This window comes from Hylaeus volcanicus, unplaced genomic scaffold, assembly GCF_026283585.1.
Source record: "Hylaeus volcanicus isolate JK05 unplaced genomic scaffold, UHH_iyHylVolc1.0_haploid 12221, whole genome shotgun sequence".
NCBI classification, from domain to species: Eukaryota; Metazoa; Arthropoda; class Insecta; order Hymenoptera; family Colletidae; genus Hylaeus; species Hylaeus volcanicus.
This window is the reverse complement of record NW_026533163.1, coordinates 652,104-666,537: the sequence shown is the minus strand read 5'-3', so window position 1 is coordinate 666,537 and position 14,434 is coordinate 652,104. Positions and strand designations below refer to the sequence as shown.

Sequence of the window (14,434 nt, the reverse complement as noted above, 5' to 3'; positions counted from 1 at the left end):
AAAGCTTCTTTTTTTAAAAAAAGAGATGTTTCAAAGGAAAGTACGTTGCTTTGAAAAACAAATTTTTTTTGTAGTAATCTTGAGTTGACTATTAAAATCGTTGTTATCGGTGGAGAGGCACGAAATCTGTGACGGTGCACATGTTGTAAGCAGTCTCATTTTTTTAAACGTGTTAACAGCATATTATTTCCACCGCTTTCTTCTGATTCTATTAATACTTTAATGATATATGCCCTTAAACACGATGCTCAATCGGAAAGGAAGAAAAATGTTTTAAAAAATAACGATTTATATGGAATAATATTTCCATCTGTTTCTGCAAAGCTCCCGCCCTTTCATTCGACAGTTCATGGTGAAAATTATACAGATTTTTTTATTCAAAAATACTTAGTATAATGTTTTGCAGCTTACACGCTTATTTTGGATTTAGATGAAACATTAGTATATACTGAATTGGATTCAGTAAGCAAGCGTTTCAGTGAAACAAAATGTTAACAACGACAAAACACAATGTTTTTTTATAAAGATTTTACCAGAAAAGCCGATTGTTCATGAACGTCCTTTGCTTCGTGAATTTTTGTTTTTTTTGAAATTTTTACCAGTAGAAGTCGTAATTTTTACTGCAGCATTACAGGTAATCTATGTAATCTTTTTAATTGTTCTTCTTCTATGTTTTCAGTGAAATGTGGTCATGCTTCTGTTTGTGATTCTTACCAGAATTATGCGGATCCTTTGTTAAATGTTATGGACGCGTCAACATCGACTGTAACAATGATTAAGCTGTGAATTACAAAATTTATTATATTGTGGAACAGATTCACTATCGTTTATATCGTCAGCATACATCTATTTTGTCAGGACGTCGATTTAAAGTAAGTTCTCAAAGTCGTCGAACGAATTCTGCAATCGAATACATCAACATAGGATTTATCGTTACTGAATCGTAACCTTAGTAAAACCCTTATTGTTGACAATCATGCAGACATGTTTTGGGCTCAACCAAATAACGGTGTTGTCATTTCTTCATGGGAAATTCAAAAGTCGTTTTTGCATCCATTTATTAAAGGAGGAACATGGTCAAGAAAAAATGATGTTGCTTTGATTAACTTGTTTTTTTGGATTGAGTGTATGTTTTTTAACAAGTATCAAAATTCGTTGAGCAGAACAAATATATTTTTTTCTTAAATGTAGATTTATGTTTAAAAAAAATGAACGTTCCTGATTTTTTACAATTATACCGTGTATGTTTTTTATAGCTATCGAAGTTAACACACATCAAAAGTTAAAAGTTTTTTTTTAATAAAAAATTTCTTTCTTGGTTCATTAGAAACCTATTCAAAAATCTTTAAAAGACACCACCGTTTTTGAAAATATATATAGCTATCAACTTCCTTTTCCTATCGGGAAGTATTCTGCTGTTTTTTTGCAACAATGTTTTGATGTCCAAATCGAAGATTCAAAAAAATGTCAATGCTATTTTCCAACAATTCCTTACTGGTTAGCAAATCTTTTCACGAAGCGCTCATAAAAAAATCATTTCCTAATAACATTATTTGACCCCGTTAATACTTTTAAGGAAAGCATCACGTTGAACATTATCACAAATTCTTTTAAAATGGATATAACGATTTCTTTTTTTTAAATAGATTTAAATGGACGATTGAGTCCATTTTTATTATGACGTTTTCTTTTTTTTTTTTAACTATTCATTTTTAGATATTGAGATTGGAATTTTAATACTCTAACTGACATAAATTACAATTAAAGATAATACAATGACAATTTTTTGTTAAACACACTTTTTTTTGTTTAATATAAATCCATTATTAATAGATTGATTATGTCGTCCTGTGCGTGTAAAAAATATTCTAGTGTGCACAGTTTAAGGACATCATCGAGTGTCAACAATATGGTTTCGTTAAGACTCTCTTAAGAAATTCTCTTTTGACTATAATAATAAATTTTAAAAGTGTTTGCGAACGTAACTTTAGATTATTTTTTACTTCTCAGAAAAAAAGTATTTTTAAAATAATTATCGATATCATAATTTAGCATTATCTTAAAGTCCATGTATTCTTAAGAGAGAAGGCATTAGTTTTTAAAAAAATTTAAATAAAATTCTGTTAAAATAAAAAATTATAGCCAAAAAGAAACCGAGATAAAATGAAATTTTCTTGAGAGCATTGCTCAAAACAAAGTTTTTTTTTTTGTAGAACGATAGTCTGAAAATAATATTTCTTTTTTATAACTAACCTTTTTCTATTTCAATTCAGCACAAGTATTATCAACAAGGCAATACATCATGACGGGTATAAGATACTAAAAAAAGATAAAATGGAACAAATAAGTGTACAAAATCAGTATGAATTGCTTAATAAACGGCACCTTAGGATAATTTGTTTGTCGCATGGAAAGAAAAATTTTAAATCCTGCTTTTTCGAAAATTTGTAAGTAATGTAATTCAGTTCTTTAAAAAAAAAATAATTGGATTAAAAGAATGGTGTAAATGTTACCTCATAAGAGAGTTGTCACTGCGATCCAAATAAAACTTTGATCCATTTAAGATAACATTTTCCTTAATACATACAAAACCCTTAAAAAAAGAAAAAAAAAGAATGGGCAAAATTTAAGGAAAACGATTTTACTTTTGGCTTTAACGCCTTACGCAATCGTATTAAACAAGAAATCAAATCCTCGTCAGTTAAGTATAATACGCACTGTCAACATAAAAAAAAGGTTTTGAACGTATTAAAAATAAATAAAAACGAACCCATTGTAGCCAAAAACAGCTATAAACGTTTGAAGGCGGAAAAAAATTTTCAAGTGAGAGACAATAAAAATTTTTGACATGAAAAATAGAGTGTAATTGTTCTTTAGCGGTGTCTAATAAATGTTGAATAGGTTCTAAGAGATCACACTAGAAGCGTTATATAAAACCAAACTTTTTTTTTTGTGTGTGATGCATGTTATACAAAACAAATGCGGTTCTTTTACTTGTTGAAAATGACGTATTAGGCATCCGTTTGTTATGCGACCAATACCAGCACCACAATCAATCACGTAAGAAAACATATCAATTTGATCTTGTGGTGTAGCTTTCGATTTGATGCAATTAAGAAACATGTTGGATCCTTGTAAATCTAAATCGGATAAGTAAGAGTGGCCCGAGAGAACTCCGTTAACGGACGCTTCGGATTTTTCCCAATAAGATAAAGTTGTGTCATACCATGTTTTTTTCTTTTCCTCTGAGGTAAGAGTAGCATTCCAGAATCCTTCTATTGATGGGAAAATGTTTCCTTGAGTGTCCTCACCCATTTTTCCGATTTAAAATAAAATGATACAATGCGCGGTGATTTTTCTCCTTTTCTTTTTCTGCCGGAACAGGGCCCTTTTGAAGACGACATGAAAAACAAATTGATTCATTGATATAAGTTGTAGTCGATAATCTTATCAATAGTAAAAAACATTTTCATAAGTTATCAAAACAATATTAAAAGATTCGTGTTACAAGTTTTTTCTTTAATACATTTTGAAACGTTTTAAATTTATTTATATGCGAATCTGGTTAGTGATGACTCTGTTTTTTTTTGAATTTTTTTACCTCAGACGAATTTTTAAAGTCAACACCAATTATTCAAAAAAAATTTTTAATTTTTTAATATATTGTGAAAGTAATGTTAAAAGTGATTATGTTTTGAAAACATTAACACTCTACAAAGTAACAGTGTGACAAAAAAACGAAACTACAATAATTAAAAATCTTATTAAACTAAATGAATTTTTCATTACAAGAAAATTCTAATATCATCGTCTTTACCAAAATAATTAATTCTTATAGTATTAGATTCACGACAAGACAAGAAAAAGAAAATTGTTCCTTGAAAAATTCTTTTATTTGAATACATTTAAATTGTAGTTTCAAATACAATGTGATACTTTTAACTTTTTTGATGACAATTTAAGAAGCATTAATTTTTTCTTGTTTTTTATTTAAGAAATCAATTGTGTGTTTTACATTAAGTTTTCCTTCTACAACAGTCCTTATTTGGGTCATGGCGCAAAGTCAAATGTGCAAATTGGCTACATGCGTGCCCCAATGTCCCTTTTTGTTTGAAAAAACGTATCAACCTAAAACGATAGAGGACATACTAGTATATAACTTTAATATTCTAAGCTAATTAAAATGTTTTTTGGTAACGAATTTGTTATATTTGCGTACTGAGTACAAATTGATGTTTTTTAGGTGCAGTTCTTAAGCCAGGAACTAGTTTCACTCCTGAGGTTATAGACGGTGAAATTTTACATATTTCGCAAGCATGTTTATACAATCCTGCCAATGTCGAAAGAACGTATTTGGAAGTTGTAGATGATGACGAAACATATGCAGCATGCGTACTACAGAAAGAAAAACAAGAATCCGTAAGATAGTAACGTATTTTTTGTATTATGGAATGTTTTTCTTTTCATTTAGGTTTCACTTGATTTATATTTGAATGGAAGTAATGGAAGTAAATTGCAAATAAGTGGTGGACGCAATGAAGTTCACATCGTTGGGTATTACGAACCTCAGGACGGATCGGATTCGGAAGATATTTCTGTTTCGGAACCGGACGGTTATGATTTTGATAATGATGATTCTTCTTCCGAAAACGTTAATTCAAATCGTTGTAAACCAATCTCTTCATCGAAAGCAGATAAAGGTGCAGATGATGAAGATGATGAAGATGACGACGACGAGGATGATGACGACGAGGAAGATGACGAAGAGGACGATGATGAAAATGACGACGATGACGATGAAAATGCTGAAAGTGATGCAGCATCCGATGAGCAAATGTCCGGGAAACAAAATGGTAAATTTATCAAAGGTAAATTGAGCTTTAAAAAAGTGTTTAAAACGTTTAATCGTAGAATTGAAGCAAAATTCTAAAACGAAGGAAGCACGTCCTGAATCAAATAAACGTCATAGCAATAGCACAGTTTCAAAACCGAGTAAAATGGCTAAGCGTGAGCGGGGCAAAATGAGTCCTGAAGCGGAGTTTGAAAAACAAATTGTTGACTACTTGAAATCTTCTGGTCGTGTAATGATTTCGCAACTTGCTGGAAAAATACGTAAACCGGACTCACTTAAAACAATGAGATATCAAGCGTTTCTAAAGGTATAGCAATGATTTTTTAAATACTTTAGAATAACTTTTTTTTTTTTTTTTAGAGCAAACCAAGCTTTAAAGTTGATGGACAATACGTGTCTCTAAAATCCTAAACTTTTTTGTAAAGTGTAGTCTTTTTTTCATATTTTTTTATAAAAAAACTGGTAACACTTTTATTGTTTTTTAATACTATATATATTTCATTTTCAAAAATTAAATAGCATAGTGTGTTTTTTTTTTTCTTTTCTTTATTAGTGATATTCTTAAATATAATGTTAACAAATTCTAAAATATGATTTGGAAACATCTGTTTTTGTACACCGGTAAAATAATAAACTGTTAAAAAATCCGAAAAGGGAAACGTTAACATTTTAACATGTTTAGTTGTCTCATGATCTGTTTTGGTAAATATCCGTATCGTTAACTCAAAATTTGTTACTCTGATATACTTTTTAATGTATAGTATGAATATATAATTGGTATGAAGGGGTATCATTTTATTTGATAAATCAATATATTATGTTGAATGTTGGCTGTTTGACAACATGACAATAAGTATTTAAAAGTGTCTCATTAAAATTAAGACATTTGAAAAAAGAATACCAATTTTTTAGATAACGGTAAAGTAGTAGACTTTGTTGAAATTAGAGTTTCTTTAAAAAAATTTTAATCAAAATAAAAATTTCGCATTGTATTTCTTTATGTTGGAATACGTCAATGGGAAAAGTATGAATTTTTCTAATAACGTTTTGCCGTTTTCACCAGAACAATCACCATCTACAGCTTTAAATTCAATATTATCGTTTTTAGAATGGGCTCCCGATCGAAGAGAAGCGTTAAAACAAAATGCCACAGCTATTTGTTTGGCTTTGCAGATTCCGGTAAATAATGAAGATTCAAACTATCTTTCAAATATTTTAGAAACCATTTTACAACCTGCTGTGGGCCCACAATTCTTTGACACAAAAAATTCCGAAGTTTTTTATACCACTAATACTAATGAAGTGGCTGTGGTGGCAAATACTCTTGTACCTCCTTATAACAATGGTACCTCACAATTAACGTCTCAGTCCAATAATTCAGAAAATTTATTTCATCAAAGAAGTTATGAAACTTTATTCGATACCCTTTCCACACAACAAACACCGGATACCTCACAAAACCTTTCAAACACAAATATGTCTATGAATTCATCAGGATTTGAAGACTGTTGTGCCGAAGATGTCTCTGCTTATGTCAGAACATTTAATGAAATGTTTTTAACAAATCATTATAAATTACCCTCTTCAAATATCCCTGACATTTCATTAACTATGACAGACCAAAAACCTGAAACAACAAGTACTTATATTTCTTCCACCACCGAAAGTGTTAATAGCTTTAGTATGGTAGCAAATCCTGTTTTTAACTATCCAAAAGATATAAAGAATAATAAGAGTGAGCATGTGTTATGTAAAGATAATTTAAAGGAATCAGATCATTCATCTCCCTGTTTCACAAACTTGTTTTCAAATGATGCAAGAGACAATTGTCCACATGATGAAAATCAATCAAATTTAATGAAAAATACATATCCTTATTTGTATTGGAATAATGGTGTATCCTGCTCTAAAGATTACGATACTAATCAATATAAAGAAAAAAATCCTACATCTTGTTCTGTTTATTCAAAAAAACCAGCGCATACCCAAATCAATGATTTCCCTTCCCATTCTATAAATTGTATGACAATCCGCTCGAAATCAGAAGCATTGAATCAAAAAAATTTTTATATACCAATAGATTATCATGATAATACAAAATCGACTCATCAACCTTCGAATAGCACTAGGGATTCTTACTTAGATTCTTGCGTTCAAGGTAACATGCATTATGTCTACTAGGAAGCACTCATGTAGTGTGTTGGTTATTATAAATATCTTGTGCCTGAGTGTTTCCTTTGACAAACAAAAAAAAAAAAATATCTACACTTTTTCTATTTGTTATATAATTGTCTTTCCAAAATTGATCGTTTTTCATTCTTTTATAAACATGATGATTTAAAAGTAACGTGAAAATCACAACATGACAAAAACGAATTCTTTTCTAAGCGACTTGATGTACAGTCTAGTTATTCGTGTAATGTAATTCACTAGGAAAAAATCAATTTATTGATTAATATTAAAAATGATTCTTTTCTTCTTACTACCTTAAGCAGTCAGGGCACGCAAAATGGCATTTATTTTATTACTAAAATAGGTATAGTAACTGGCGCTTGTTGACTAAATTTTGTTTTTAGACAGTCTTTAAAAAATTCATCTTCTGTATTGTTACGATGCATGGTTTATTGCTCTTAATGAGTATGCTCATGTTTTTTTATAAAAGGTTCCGCGATGGTTCGTTAAACATTGAATTTCTTTTCTATCATGTAGAAGCCCAAGTGGATGTCAATGGTAAACAAAAATCCATGTCAGCTACAAGTGATCTTGACGCGAATCTTTCCAATTTAAAAAAACTTTTAAATTTTGACACCACTATTGATCAATCCACATTAGAAGCAGAAGTGAAATTCGTTAAGGTGTGTAGTAATGTTATGCGTCGAAACATGTTTTTAATTTGAATTCTATGATCATTTGCAGTGTATCAGTTATTGTAATTCGGTGCTTTTAAAAATCCAATCCATGTTGAATGATAGTGATTCAAAAGTGAATTTTCGAAATTTCAATGAGATTGAAAATCTGAAGGATATTGATAAATTATTTGTTAGCGATGAAATGACACAAGATAAAATCATGCGTCCTAATTCATATTATATTTTACAGAAACATTGTGCTAACTTCAAATCATCATGTAAGATTTTTTTAATTTTTTTTTTATATTATAATAGTAAAATAACATAATTTGATTTTTTTTCAATGAACCGTCATTTTTTTTTATTAAGAATAAGAAGAATGAATGCATTCAATCAAAAAAAAATTGATTTTTTTTTTTTTTTTAAATGAGACTCAATTGATTGTTACATTGTTGTGTATTGCAGTAGATAGCCTTAAAAAGTCAAGTATGCGGTTTTTAGAGTCGTGTCCTGGAGAAGCATTTTTGTATTTTTCAATACAAATACTTCAATGTTTCTTAAAATTCCAAACGAATTCAACATGCAAAAAAAACACGGATCAAAATCCTTTTCTTGTCCTTATCTCCCCTATTATTGAGAAATTAGCACTAAATTTTAATAAATGTTTTCAAGAAGAACAACACAATGAAAACAGAACTGATAAAATGTCAATGTTTTTACATCCGATATTTGAAACATCAAACGACGCATGGAGTAATAAATGTTACTCTTCGCGACAATTAACAAATCCCGACACACCCAGTACAAGAAGTCGAAGTAGTGTAAGCAGTAATGGAAGCCCTAAACGGTTTCATAAACGGCAACGGAGACATTTTTCAAAAGATATGCATCATAAAAAACATCTTGAAAGAAAAACATCTCAAACGGACATGGAACGTTTAAACAATTTTCACGCTACATTACAACCTTCTTTATATCCATCAGAAAATCAACAAAATAAAAATGATTTAAACAATATAAATTCTTTATATAATACGCCTTCAACCAATTCATTAATGTCATCCGAAAGGACGCATAATTCTTTAGTCTTTGATTTAAGTGATGCTCTATTTGCTGAAAATGAATTACTGAATCGGATTCCCCCCCATCTTTATCGGGACGTACCTTTACGTCATACACGATGCAACTCAGATAGATATTTTAAACAATCTTTGGAGACATTAAAAGGAGAAAATAATCGAATGTATGACTCGATTGAAAATCGAAATTCCAATGGTCCCATACCAAAACATATATCACCTAGAGATAAATTACTTTTACAAATGCCAGAACACATCATTACTAGAACAGGAGTTATTTTACCACCTTTAAATTCTTGTTTATATTTATCAAAAGTTGTAGGCGTCGTTTGGGATCGAATTCATAATAGTTGGGTGGTGAATTATACTTTTTTAGGAAAACGTTATTTTCAACATTTTCCAGCTAAAAAGTATGGATTTTTAGAAGGAAGACAACATGCTATTGAACTTAGATTGGCTAAGGATCAAGAAAAATCACTTATAGAAGGGAATGTGCGTGGTGGTGGAAGACGCGCGCAAGGTGTTAATTTACAACACCGCGGATCCAAATCTTCATGGAAATCATCATTGCATCGAGACACACTGAATTCTCAATTAACGCGAACATTCAAAACTTCACGCCCTTTTCGACGGACCACCAAAAATTCGTCATGCGCACGACGTTATAGATCACCCAAAAAAATAATCACATTAAAGGAAGCGTCAACGCACTTGGAAAATGTCAATGATAAGATTGACGAGTCTGAAGTTTCACAAACGAAAAGTCCTGCATTACAATGTGTACCAAAAAATGAAACAGAACATTTTTTAAATACGTCCAAATCTGCGCCTGACGAGACGCATTTAATAGAAGAATTAAATTTAGAAGTGTCAAAGGACCGTCCATATACACAGCAATCACAACAACAGCCTTGTCTTCATCCAAATCGGTCTCTTCAACATACCACAACAAATATTACCAGTGATACTACAATGAAAACTTCCTTACCACTTGTTGAGCATTATACAACATTTCCATCCATAACAAGTTTCAAAAGGGAATCATCAAATTTTAATCAAAATTGTTTCTCAGTCGCAACTCGAGCCCCGTCTTCACTAACGCATACCTCCTGTGGTTCCCGACCGTTACAAGAAACGTTAAATTTAGCACTTGATCATGACCCCATAAAATCCAAGTTGTCAGCTTCATCCAATTTATTACCAAACAGCTGTGTGTCTCAAATGTTTTCTTTTAATGCTTTACAAACCTTGTATACTCCACAAACGACGCCACCTCAACATGCTTCTCAATGTCCTGATCCTATGTGTGGGCCCTCAGCTTTAAATTCGAGTTTATGTTGTGATTCTGAAGGAAAAAATGTCAATCCATGTGCAGAAACGACATGCCAATAATTAAATATAAAAAACGTTAAGATGATATGACAACCCCTTTTTCTTCTTTAACTTTGGAAATGTATTGAAATAAAAAGCCCTTACGACTTCTCATTTCTCTTTAGCAATGGTATGTTGTATGCTCATTGAGCTTACGGCTTTGAAAAAAAAAAGTGTTCAAATAAGCTTGGACTTTGCGGTGTACTCAACGTTTCGTGATAATAGACAAAAAATCAGACCACAAAATAATATTTAATTTTTCTTTAACTAATAGTTTTTTTTAACAAGAAATAGACTGTGACCGCGCGTTTGTATAAGGACCCGTTTCCATGTCGCATGGTGGACGGTTCAATGGAAGATTTTAACAAGTTGAAATAATGTGTTGAAACTTTAAAAAAGTCATCAGTTTTCATTGAAACTTTCTCATTCAAACGAGAATAACGGAACCGGCTAAAGAAATTCTTGTATTTATGTGTATCTCATTATTCTTTTACCGTCTCCTCTAATGAATATTTCCACGTCTAGAAATAACGGGCGTTTCAATTATTAGTATCTTTCTATTACCCCAACGGTAAATGAAAACTTGTTTATTTTAGTTTTCAATATGTCATGATTTTTAAAAAATAAAAAAAAAATTTTCTATTTTGCCTCCCACGCAAACAAGAAGTGTTTCACATACTTATTTTCATGTATCTATTTAATTTCTTTAAAAAATATTCTTTATATAAAAAAAAACACAACCATTGGTTTCAATGGATCATTCTTCTTTTTATGAATTATGAATAAAAAATTAATTTGACCAATAACATCACTCATGTGCATTATCTTAATTACGTGTTAAGCAACTTTACATGGAAACAGTGTGTTGCTCTCGGATGTTTTTTTTTTATAACGTGATATTTTGAAAAACAGAATTTGTAAGAGTAAATGGAAAAAACGTTTTATTACATAAGAACTGTGGACCACACTTTTAAAATTCGTACTAAAAGAATCAATGGCTTGACTGCACGCAATAGCAAAGCCTTGTTAAAGCGAAGCACTCGAAGGCTATTTTAAACAGGGTAACCAAGACTTTGTGAAGGGTAATAAGATAAATTCATTTTAAAAGGGTAACACATTTCCATACTCCTTATTTTTCATTCTCAATACTTGCATATTTCTTTGTGCCATAGGTCATAATACGTCATCAGTTTAAAAAAAAAAAACATGACTCAGCAACTACAAAGAGCGTCCCTGCTTTTCTCTGTTCTCAAAAGCATCCACTTAATAACTCGTAAATGTGCAAAAAGGATGTCTTGAATGTGTTTAAAAAGTTTGAAATTCTAGAAAGAAATCCGATTATGCGTTCAATTGCAATTGTCAAATAAATGAAAATTATTTTTTAACCATAAAGCATACCAGGACTTTTTGTTGAGTTAAAGTCACTGAAATAGTTTAATATTATTGTTCAAGAAATTAAAGATACAACGAAGCTGAAAGTTTCCAGTTTTTAATAAATGCGTTCATGGAAACAAAAAATAAATGCTGTAATGTTTTTTTTTCATAATGAAAAAATGGAAAAAAACGGGGTTAAACTTTCTTACAACAATAATGGCACGACGGTTTTGTGCACAAAAAAAACGGATCTAATTTTGAAAAAATGTTAAAAGCCTCGATGCTTTCAACGGAATACCAAAAAAAAATGGAATGCGTGGAACTAGCAAACGAAAAAAAATGTTTATTTATTTTAAAAATTCATGTTTTTTTTTTTTATTTTTAAAAGATTTTTTTTTTTTTTTCAACATGACTCCATAACATTGCTTTTGTTTGTAAAAGCATGTTTCTTAACGACTTCGCATAAGATATCTCCCTATCAAATGTTTCTAAATAAATTCGGCGATGGTTGATCATTTGAATATGTCGCGACGCTTCAATATATCTAATAGGATTTAACCCCTTAAAATACATGTAACAAGTCGAGTGGTCAAGTACCGAATTAAGGTTAGAAGAGCACTAAAAAATGGAAGGGTTAGGCCATGAAATATCATTAAAAAAGAAGACGTTTCACTGTTTTGCACACAAACTCGAACTTGACGAGATGGTAAATTCCAACTAGCATCTCGCATATCATTCACGCTAACATTGATAACTCATACTTTTATCAAGAAGAAATATAAAGCAAGTTTACTTTATTGTCTTTTTGAAATTTGTCCTAGTTGTGTTTGAATTTTTCGCGAGTCCATAACAGGTAACAAACTCTTCTACAAAATTAGAAAAAACTTGTTATAGCTTTTTAATAAAAGCCAAAACGCTTACTAAAATTTGTTCCATTTAACACTAAAAAACGTAAACGAGTTTTCACATTAAAACATTCACAAGTAAGGTTTTCTGGAACTATTGTTACCTTGGCTACACAACCTGAAATCATAAAGTTATTTTGCCTTGTGACGTAAAAAAAAAAGGTTAGAAGGCTTACCTCTTTTACCGATATCCCACGCATGGTGAAGAGGGAATTCTAAGGTCATGGAGTCTTTCAAAGTTAAACCACGTGGATACCACGCGTAGCGAAGTAAAAAGCTAAACGAATGGCATACCCCTTTGAAATATTTTTAAAACGTCAACGAACATTTTTCGACAACAACGTACGATTCTTCTTCGACGCTAGTCGTGTGAAGAGATATATTCTCCAAACATATTTGCAAGCCATGCTGAAAACTGTGAGGAATATTTTGACTTTGTTGTTGGGAGTCTTGCTGTCTGAAATCGATTCACGCATGACAGTAAAAAAACAAAACCACTTATTTTTAGTACTCGATATTCAGTAAGGGTGATTGACATTCACGCTGACGAATGCGTACTCGAGCATCCTGTACTTTGGAGATATTTTCTAATTCTTCATGTAATTTAACAACTGGAAAAAAAGAATAGAATATTCCCCATTAAATTACTATTTTCAATCTTAATGGTTTAATCACAACACTTGTGTGTCCTTTTATGTACCATAATATGTCATTTCTTTGGTGTAACGTGAAGGTTGCATGATTCCATGACAGTATTGAAATAACAAAGGTTTCACATGACTACCTTCCACTTTTGACGGGTTATCTAGCACCGATTCAAGAGGAGTTAGACAAGGTCTGGGGGCGTTCTTTTTCAGTCCACTTTTTTCTTTTTCCGCTTTAGGTTTCAAACAAGGCTGGTTACATCCTTCTTTTAGTAGTTGCGAAGAAATTAAAGAAACGTCCTTTCTATACAAAGTATTCTCTCGCTTATAAGGAGGGCTCTTGTGTAGATCCTGTTGTATAGTATCCCCCATTGTACAATCATCACGAGAATAAGTGTCCATGAATTCTTCATCCTCACTAAGCGTTGTGGAAGATGCTTCATGCGTTGACCAACTATACTGATCATTCTCAAAAAAACCAATAAATAAATCTTTAGCAGGGGGGGGTGTTTGGCAACGAACAAGAGCTTCGTGACCACTAGTGAGAAGTTCTTTAACTGAGGGAGTGGAATGGTGACTCGATTCTTCAACTCCCCTACCACGAAAAGAAAGATATTTCTGTAAATGAACCCATGCTACTGGATCCTTTATTGGGCCACCAAACGGTGTTTGGCAATTCTCTTCTACACATAACAGCAAATTTTTATCTTGCCGTGCTTGTTCAATTTTCGCCAAAAAAGTGGCGTGATCAACTCTTAAATTCATTGAAAACCGTGACTGCAAGCATTGTGTATCGAGAGGAGAATTTTCCGTATTATTCTGAGTATTCATAAAATGTGATTTGCGACTTGACCGTTGACGTCTTTTGTACATATTCTATTTCTTTAAAAGAATTTTTCACTTTACGATATATGGACGAATGCAGCACGTCAAAGTTTTTTTTTATACCGCACAGTAAATCATGACTAAACCTATGTGTGGGTTAATGTTCAACATTTCGCCTCTTTTATGTTTTCTTTTTTTTTTTGATGAATCAACATTTAAATAAATTCTTTAGACCATGTTTGTATAGAAATGCACAAGCAGGGTGCAAAAAGGTTTTTTTTTTTAATAACATTTTTTTTTGCGATTTACGTGCAGTCACAAAAGTGTAAAAAACCTGACATAAATTAATTAGAAGGCATCACTCCATGCACTCGAAAAATTGTATGGTGCCGTGCGCTAGCTTTTCAAATGTCAACACATACGACTCAATGAAAAATCCAATTGGTTTTAGCATGTTGAAAAGAAAAAAGTAGTGACGCCTTGTTGAAAAAACCCCAATGAGTTTTTATTTTTGATTTCACTTTAAAGCACCATC

At 31.3% G+C, this 14,434-nt stretch overlaps 5 protein-coding genes across 7 annotated transcripts; 3 read left to right on the top strand and 2 right to left on the bottom strand.

The window, feature by feature from the left end:
* Positions 1 to 85: 85 nt before the first annotated feature.
* Positions 86 to 1,774, top strand: LOC128883567 (CTD nuclear envelope phosphatase 1-like). The gene is made up of 8 exons (XM_054136093.1): positions 86 to 352; positions 407 to 462; positions 527 to 634; positions 718 to 765; positions 816 to 872; positions 925 to 1,126; positions 1,192 to 1,241; positions 1,328 to 1,774. The coding sequence occupies exons 1-8, from the start codon at positions 223 to 225 to the stop codon at positions 1,526 to 1,528; spliced, it is 852 nt and encodes a 283-aa protein (XP_053992068.1). The 5' UTR covers positions 86 to 222; the 3' UTR covers positions 1,529 to 1,774.
* Positions 1,775 to 2,024: 250 nt separating this feature from the next.
* Positions 2,025 to 3,501, bottom strand: LOC128883351 (uncharacterized). 2 transcript variants are annotated; one of them, XR_008458859.1, is made up of 6 exons: positions 2,995 to 3,501; positions 2,771 to 2,917; positions 2,666 to 2,717; positions 2,514 to 2,593; positions 2,386 to 2,467; positions 2,025 to 2,319 (listed from the first exon to the last, which is right to left on the bottom strand). XR_008458859.1 is itself a non-coding variant. In XM_054135612.1 (6 exons), the coding sequence occupies exons 1-6, from the start codon at positions 3,313 to 3,315 to the stop codon at positions 2,260 to 2,262; spliced, it is 762 nt and encodes a 253-aa protein (XP_053991587.1). In that variant the 5' UTR covers positions 3,316 to 3,499; the 3' UTR covers positions 2,025 to 2,259. The 2 variants fall into 2 exon arrangements, 1 of the variants encoding a protein (XP_053991587.1); XM_054135612.1 differs by having other exon boundaries at positions 2,646 to 2,717; positions 2,995 to 3,499.
* A 577-nt stretch (positions 3,502 to 4,078) lies between these two features.
* LOC128883431 (nucleolin-like) lies at positions 4,079 to 5,384 on the top strand. 2 transcript variants are annotated; one of them, XM_054135782.1, is made up of 5 exons: positions 4,079 to 4,193; positions 4,244 to 4,419; positions 4,472 to 4,868; positions 4,912 to 5,159; positions 5,213 to 5,384. In XM_054135782.1, exons 1-5 carry the CDS (start codon positions 4,184 to 4,186, stop codon positions 5,261 to 5,263), a joined length of 882 nt encoding a protein of 293 aa, XP_053991757.1. In that variant the 5' UTR covers positions 4,079 to 4,183; the 3' UTR covers positions 5,264 to 5,384. The 2 variants fall into 2 exon arrangements, with proteins under 2 accessions (XP_053991757.1, XP_053991758.1); XM_054135783.1 differs by having other exon boundaries at positions 4,080 to 4,193; positions 4,472 to 4,853.
* A 106-nt stretch (positions 5,385 to 5,490) lies between these two features.
* On the top strand, positions 5,491 to 10,172 carry LOC128883580 (uncharacterized). The gene is made up of 4 exons (XM_054136105.1): positions 5,491 to 7,010; positions 7,562 to 7,707; positions 7,769 to 7,979; positions 8,167 to 10,172. The coding sequence occupies exons 1-4, from the start codon at positions 5,852 to 5,854 to the stop codon at positions 10,170 to 10,172; spliced, it is 3,522 nt and encodes a 1,173-aa protein (XP_053992080.1). The 5' UTR covers positions 5,491 to 5,851.
* Positions 10,173 to 11,335: 1,163 nt separating this feature from the next.
* Positions 11,336 to 14,426, bottom strand: LOC128883430 (uncharacterized). Its single transcript, XM_054135781.1, has 8 exons — positions 13,131 to 14,426; positions 12,942 to 13,041; positions 12,777 to 12,887; positions 12,607 to 12,707; positions 12,447 to 12,548; positions 12,319 to 12,391; positions 12,123 to 12,266; positions 11,336 to 12,069 (listed from the first exon to the last, which is right to left on the bottom strand). The coding sequence occupies exons 1-8, from the start codon at positions 13,945 to 13,947 to the stop codon at positions 11,907 to 11,909; spliced, it is 1,611 nt and encodes a 536-aa protein (XP_053991756.1). The 5' UTR covers positions 13,948 to 14,426; the 3' UTR covers positions 11,336 to 11,906.
* Between the last annotated feature and the right edge of the window lie 8 nt (positions 14,427 to 14,434).

Excerpts from the sequence above, each read along its gene's own strand:
- LOC128883567 (XM_054136093.1), top strand. The coding sequence starts at position 223 with ATGATATATGCCCTTAAACACGATGCTCAATCGGAAAGGAAGAAAAAT. Across the intron at positions 463-526 it reads TATATACTGAATTGGATTCA|ATTTTACCAGAAAAGCCGAT; the intron begins GTAAGCAAGCGT and ends TTTTTTATAAAG. Across the intron at positions 1,127-1,191 it reads CTTGTTTTTTTGGATTGAGT|ATTTATGTTTAAAAAAAATG; the intron begins GTATGTTTTTTA and ends TCTTAAATGTAG.
- LOC128883351 (XM_054135612.1), bottom strand. The coding sequence starts at position 3,315 with ATGGGTGAGGACACTCAAGGAAACATTTTCCCATCAATAGAAGGATTC. Across the intron at positions 2,594-2,645 it reads GTAAGGCGTTAAAGCCAAAA|GGTTTTGTATGTATTAAGGA; the intron begins GTAAAATCGTTT and ends TCTTTTTTTAAG. Across the intron at positions 2,320-2,385 it reads GACAAACAAATTATCCTAAG|TATCTTATACCCGTCATGAT; the intron begins GTGCCGTTTATT and ends ATCTTTTTTTAG.
- LOC128883431 (XM_054135782.1), top strand. Across the intron at positions 4,420-4,471 it reads AGAAAGAAAAACAAGAATCC|GTTTCACTTGATTTATATTT; the intron begins GTAAGATAGTAA and ends CTTTTCATTTAG. Across the intron at positions 4,869-4,911 it reads AAATGGTAAATTTATCAAAG|AATTGAAGCAAAATTCTAAA; the intron begins GTAAATTGAGCT and ends GTTTAATCGTAG.
- LOC128883580 (XM_054136105.1), top strand. The coding sequence starts at position 5,852 with ATGTTGGAATACGTCAATGGGAAAAGTATGAATTTTTCTAATAACGTT. Across the intron at positions 7,708-7,768 it reads CAGAAGTGAAATTCGTTAAG|TGTATCAGTTATTGTAATTC; the intron begins GTGTGTAGTAAT and ends GATCATTTGCAG. Across the intron at positions 7,980-8,166 it reads TGCTAACTTCAAATCATCAT|TAGATAGCCTTAAAAAGTCA; the intron begins GTAAGATTTTTT and ends TGTGTATTGCAG.
- LOC128883430 (XM_054135781.1), bottom strand. The coding sequence starts at position 13,947 with ATGTACAAAAGACGTCAACGGTCAAGTCGCAAATCACATTTTATGAAT. Across the intron at positions 12,888-12,941 it reads TCACCCTTACTGAATATCGA|ACAGCAAGACTCCCAACAAC; the intron begins GTACTAAAAATA and ends AATCGATTTCAG. Across the intron at positions 12,392-12,446 it reads GTTAAATGGAACAAATTTTA|AAGAGTTTGTTACCTGTTAT; the intron begins GTAAGCGTTTTG and ends CTAATTTTGTAG.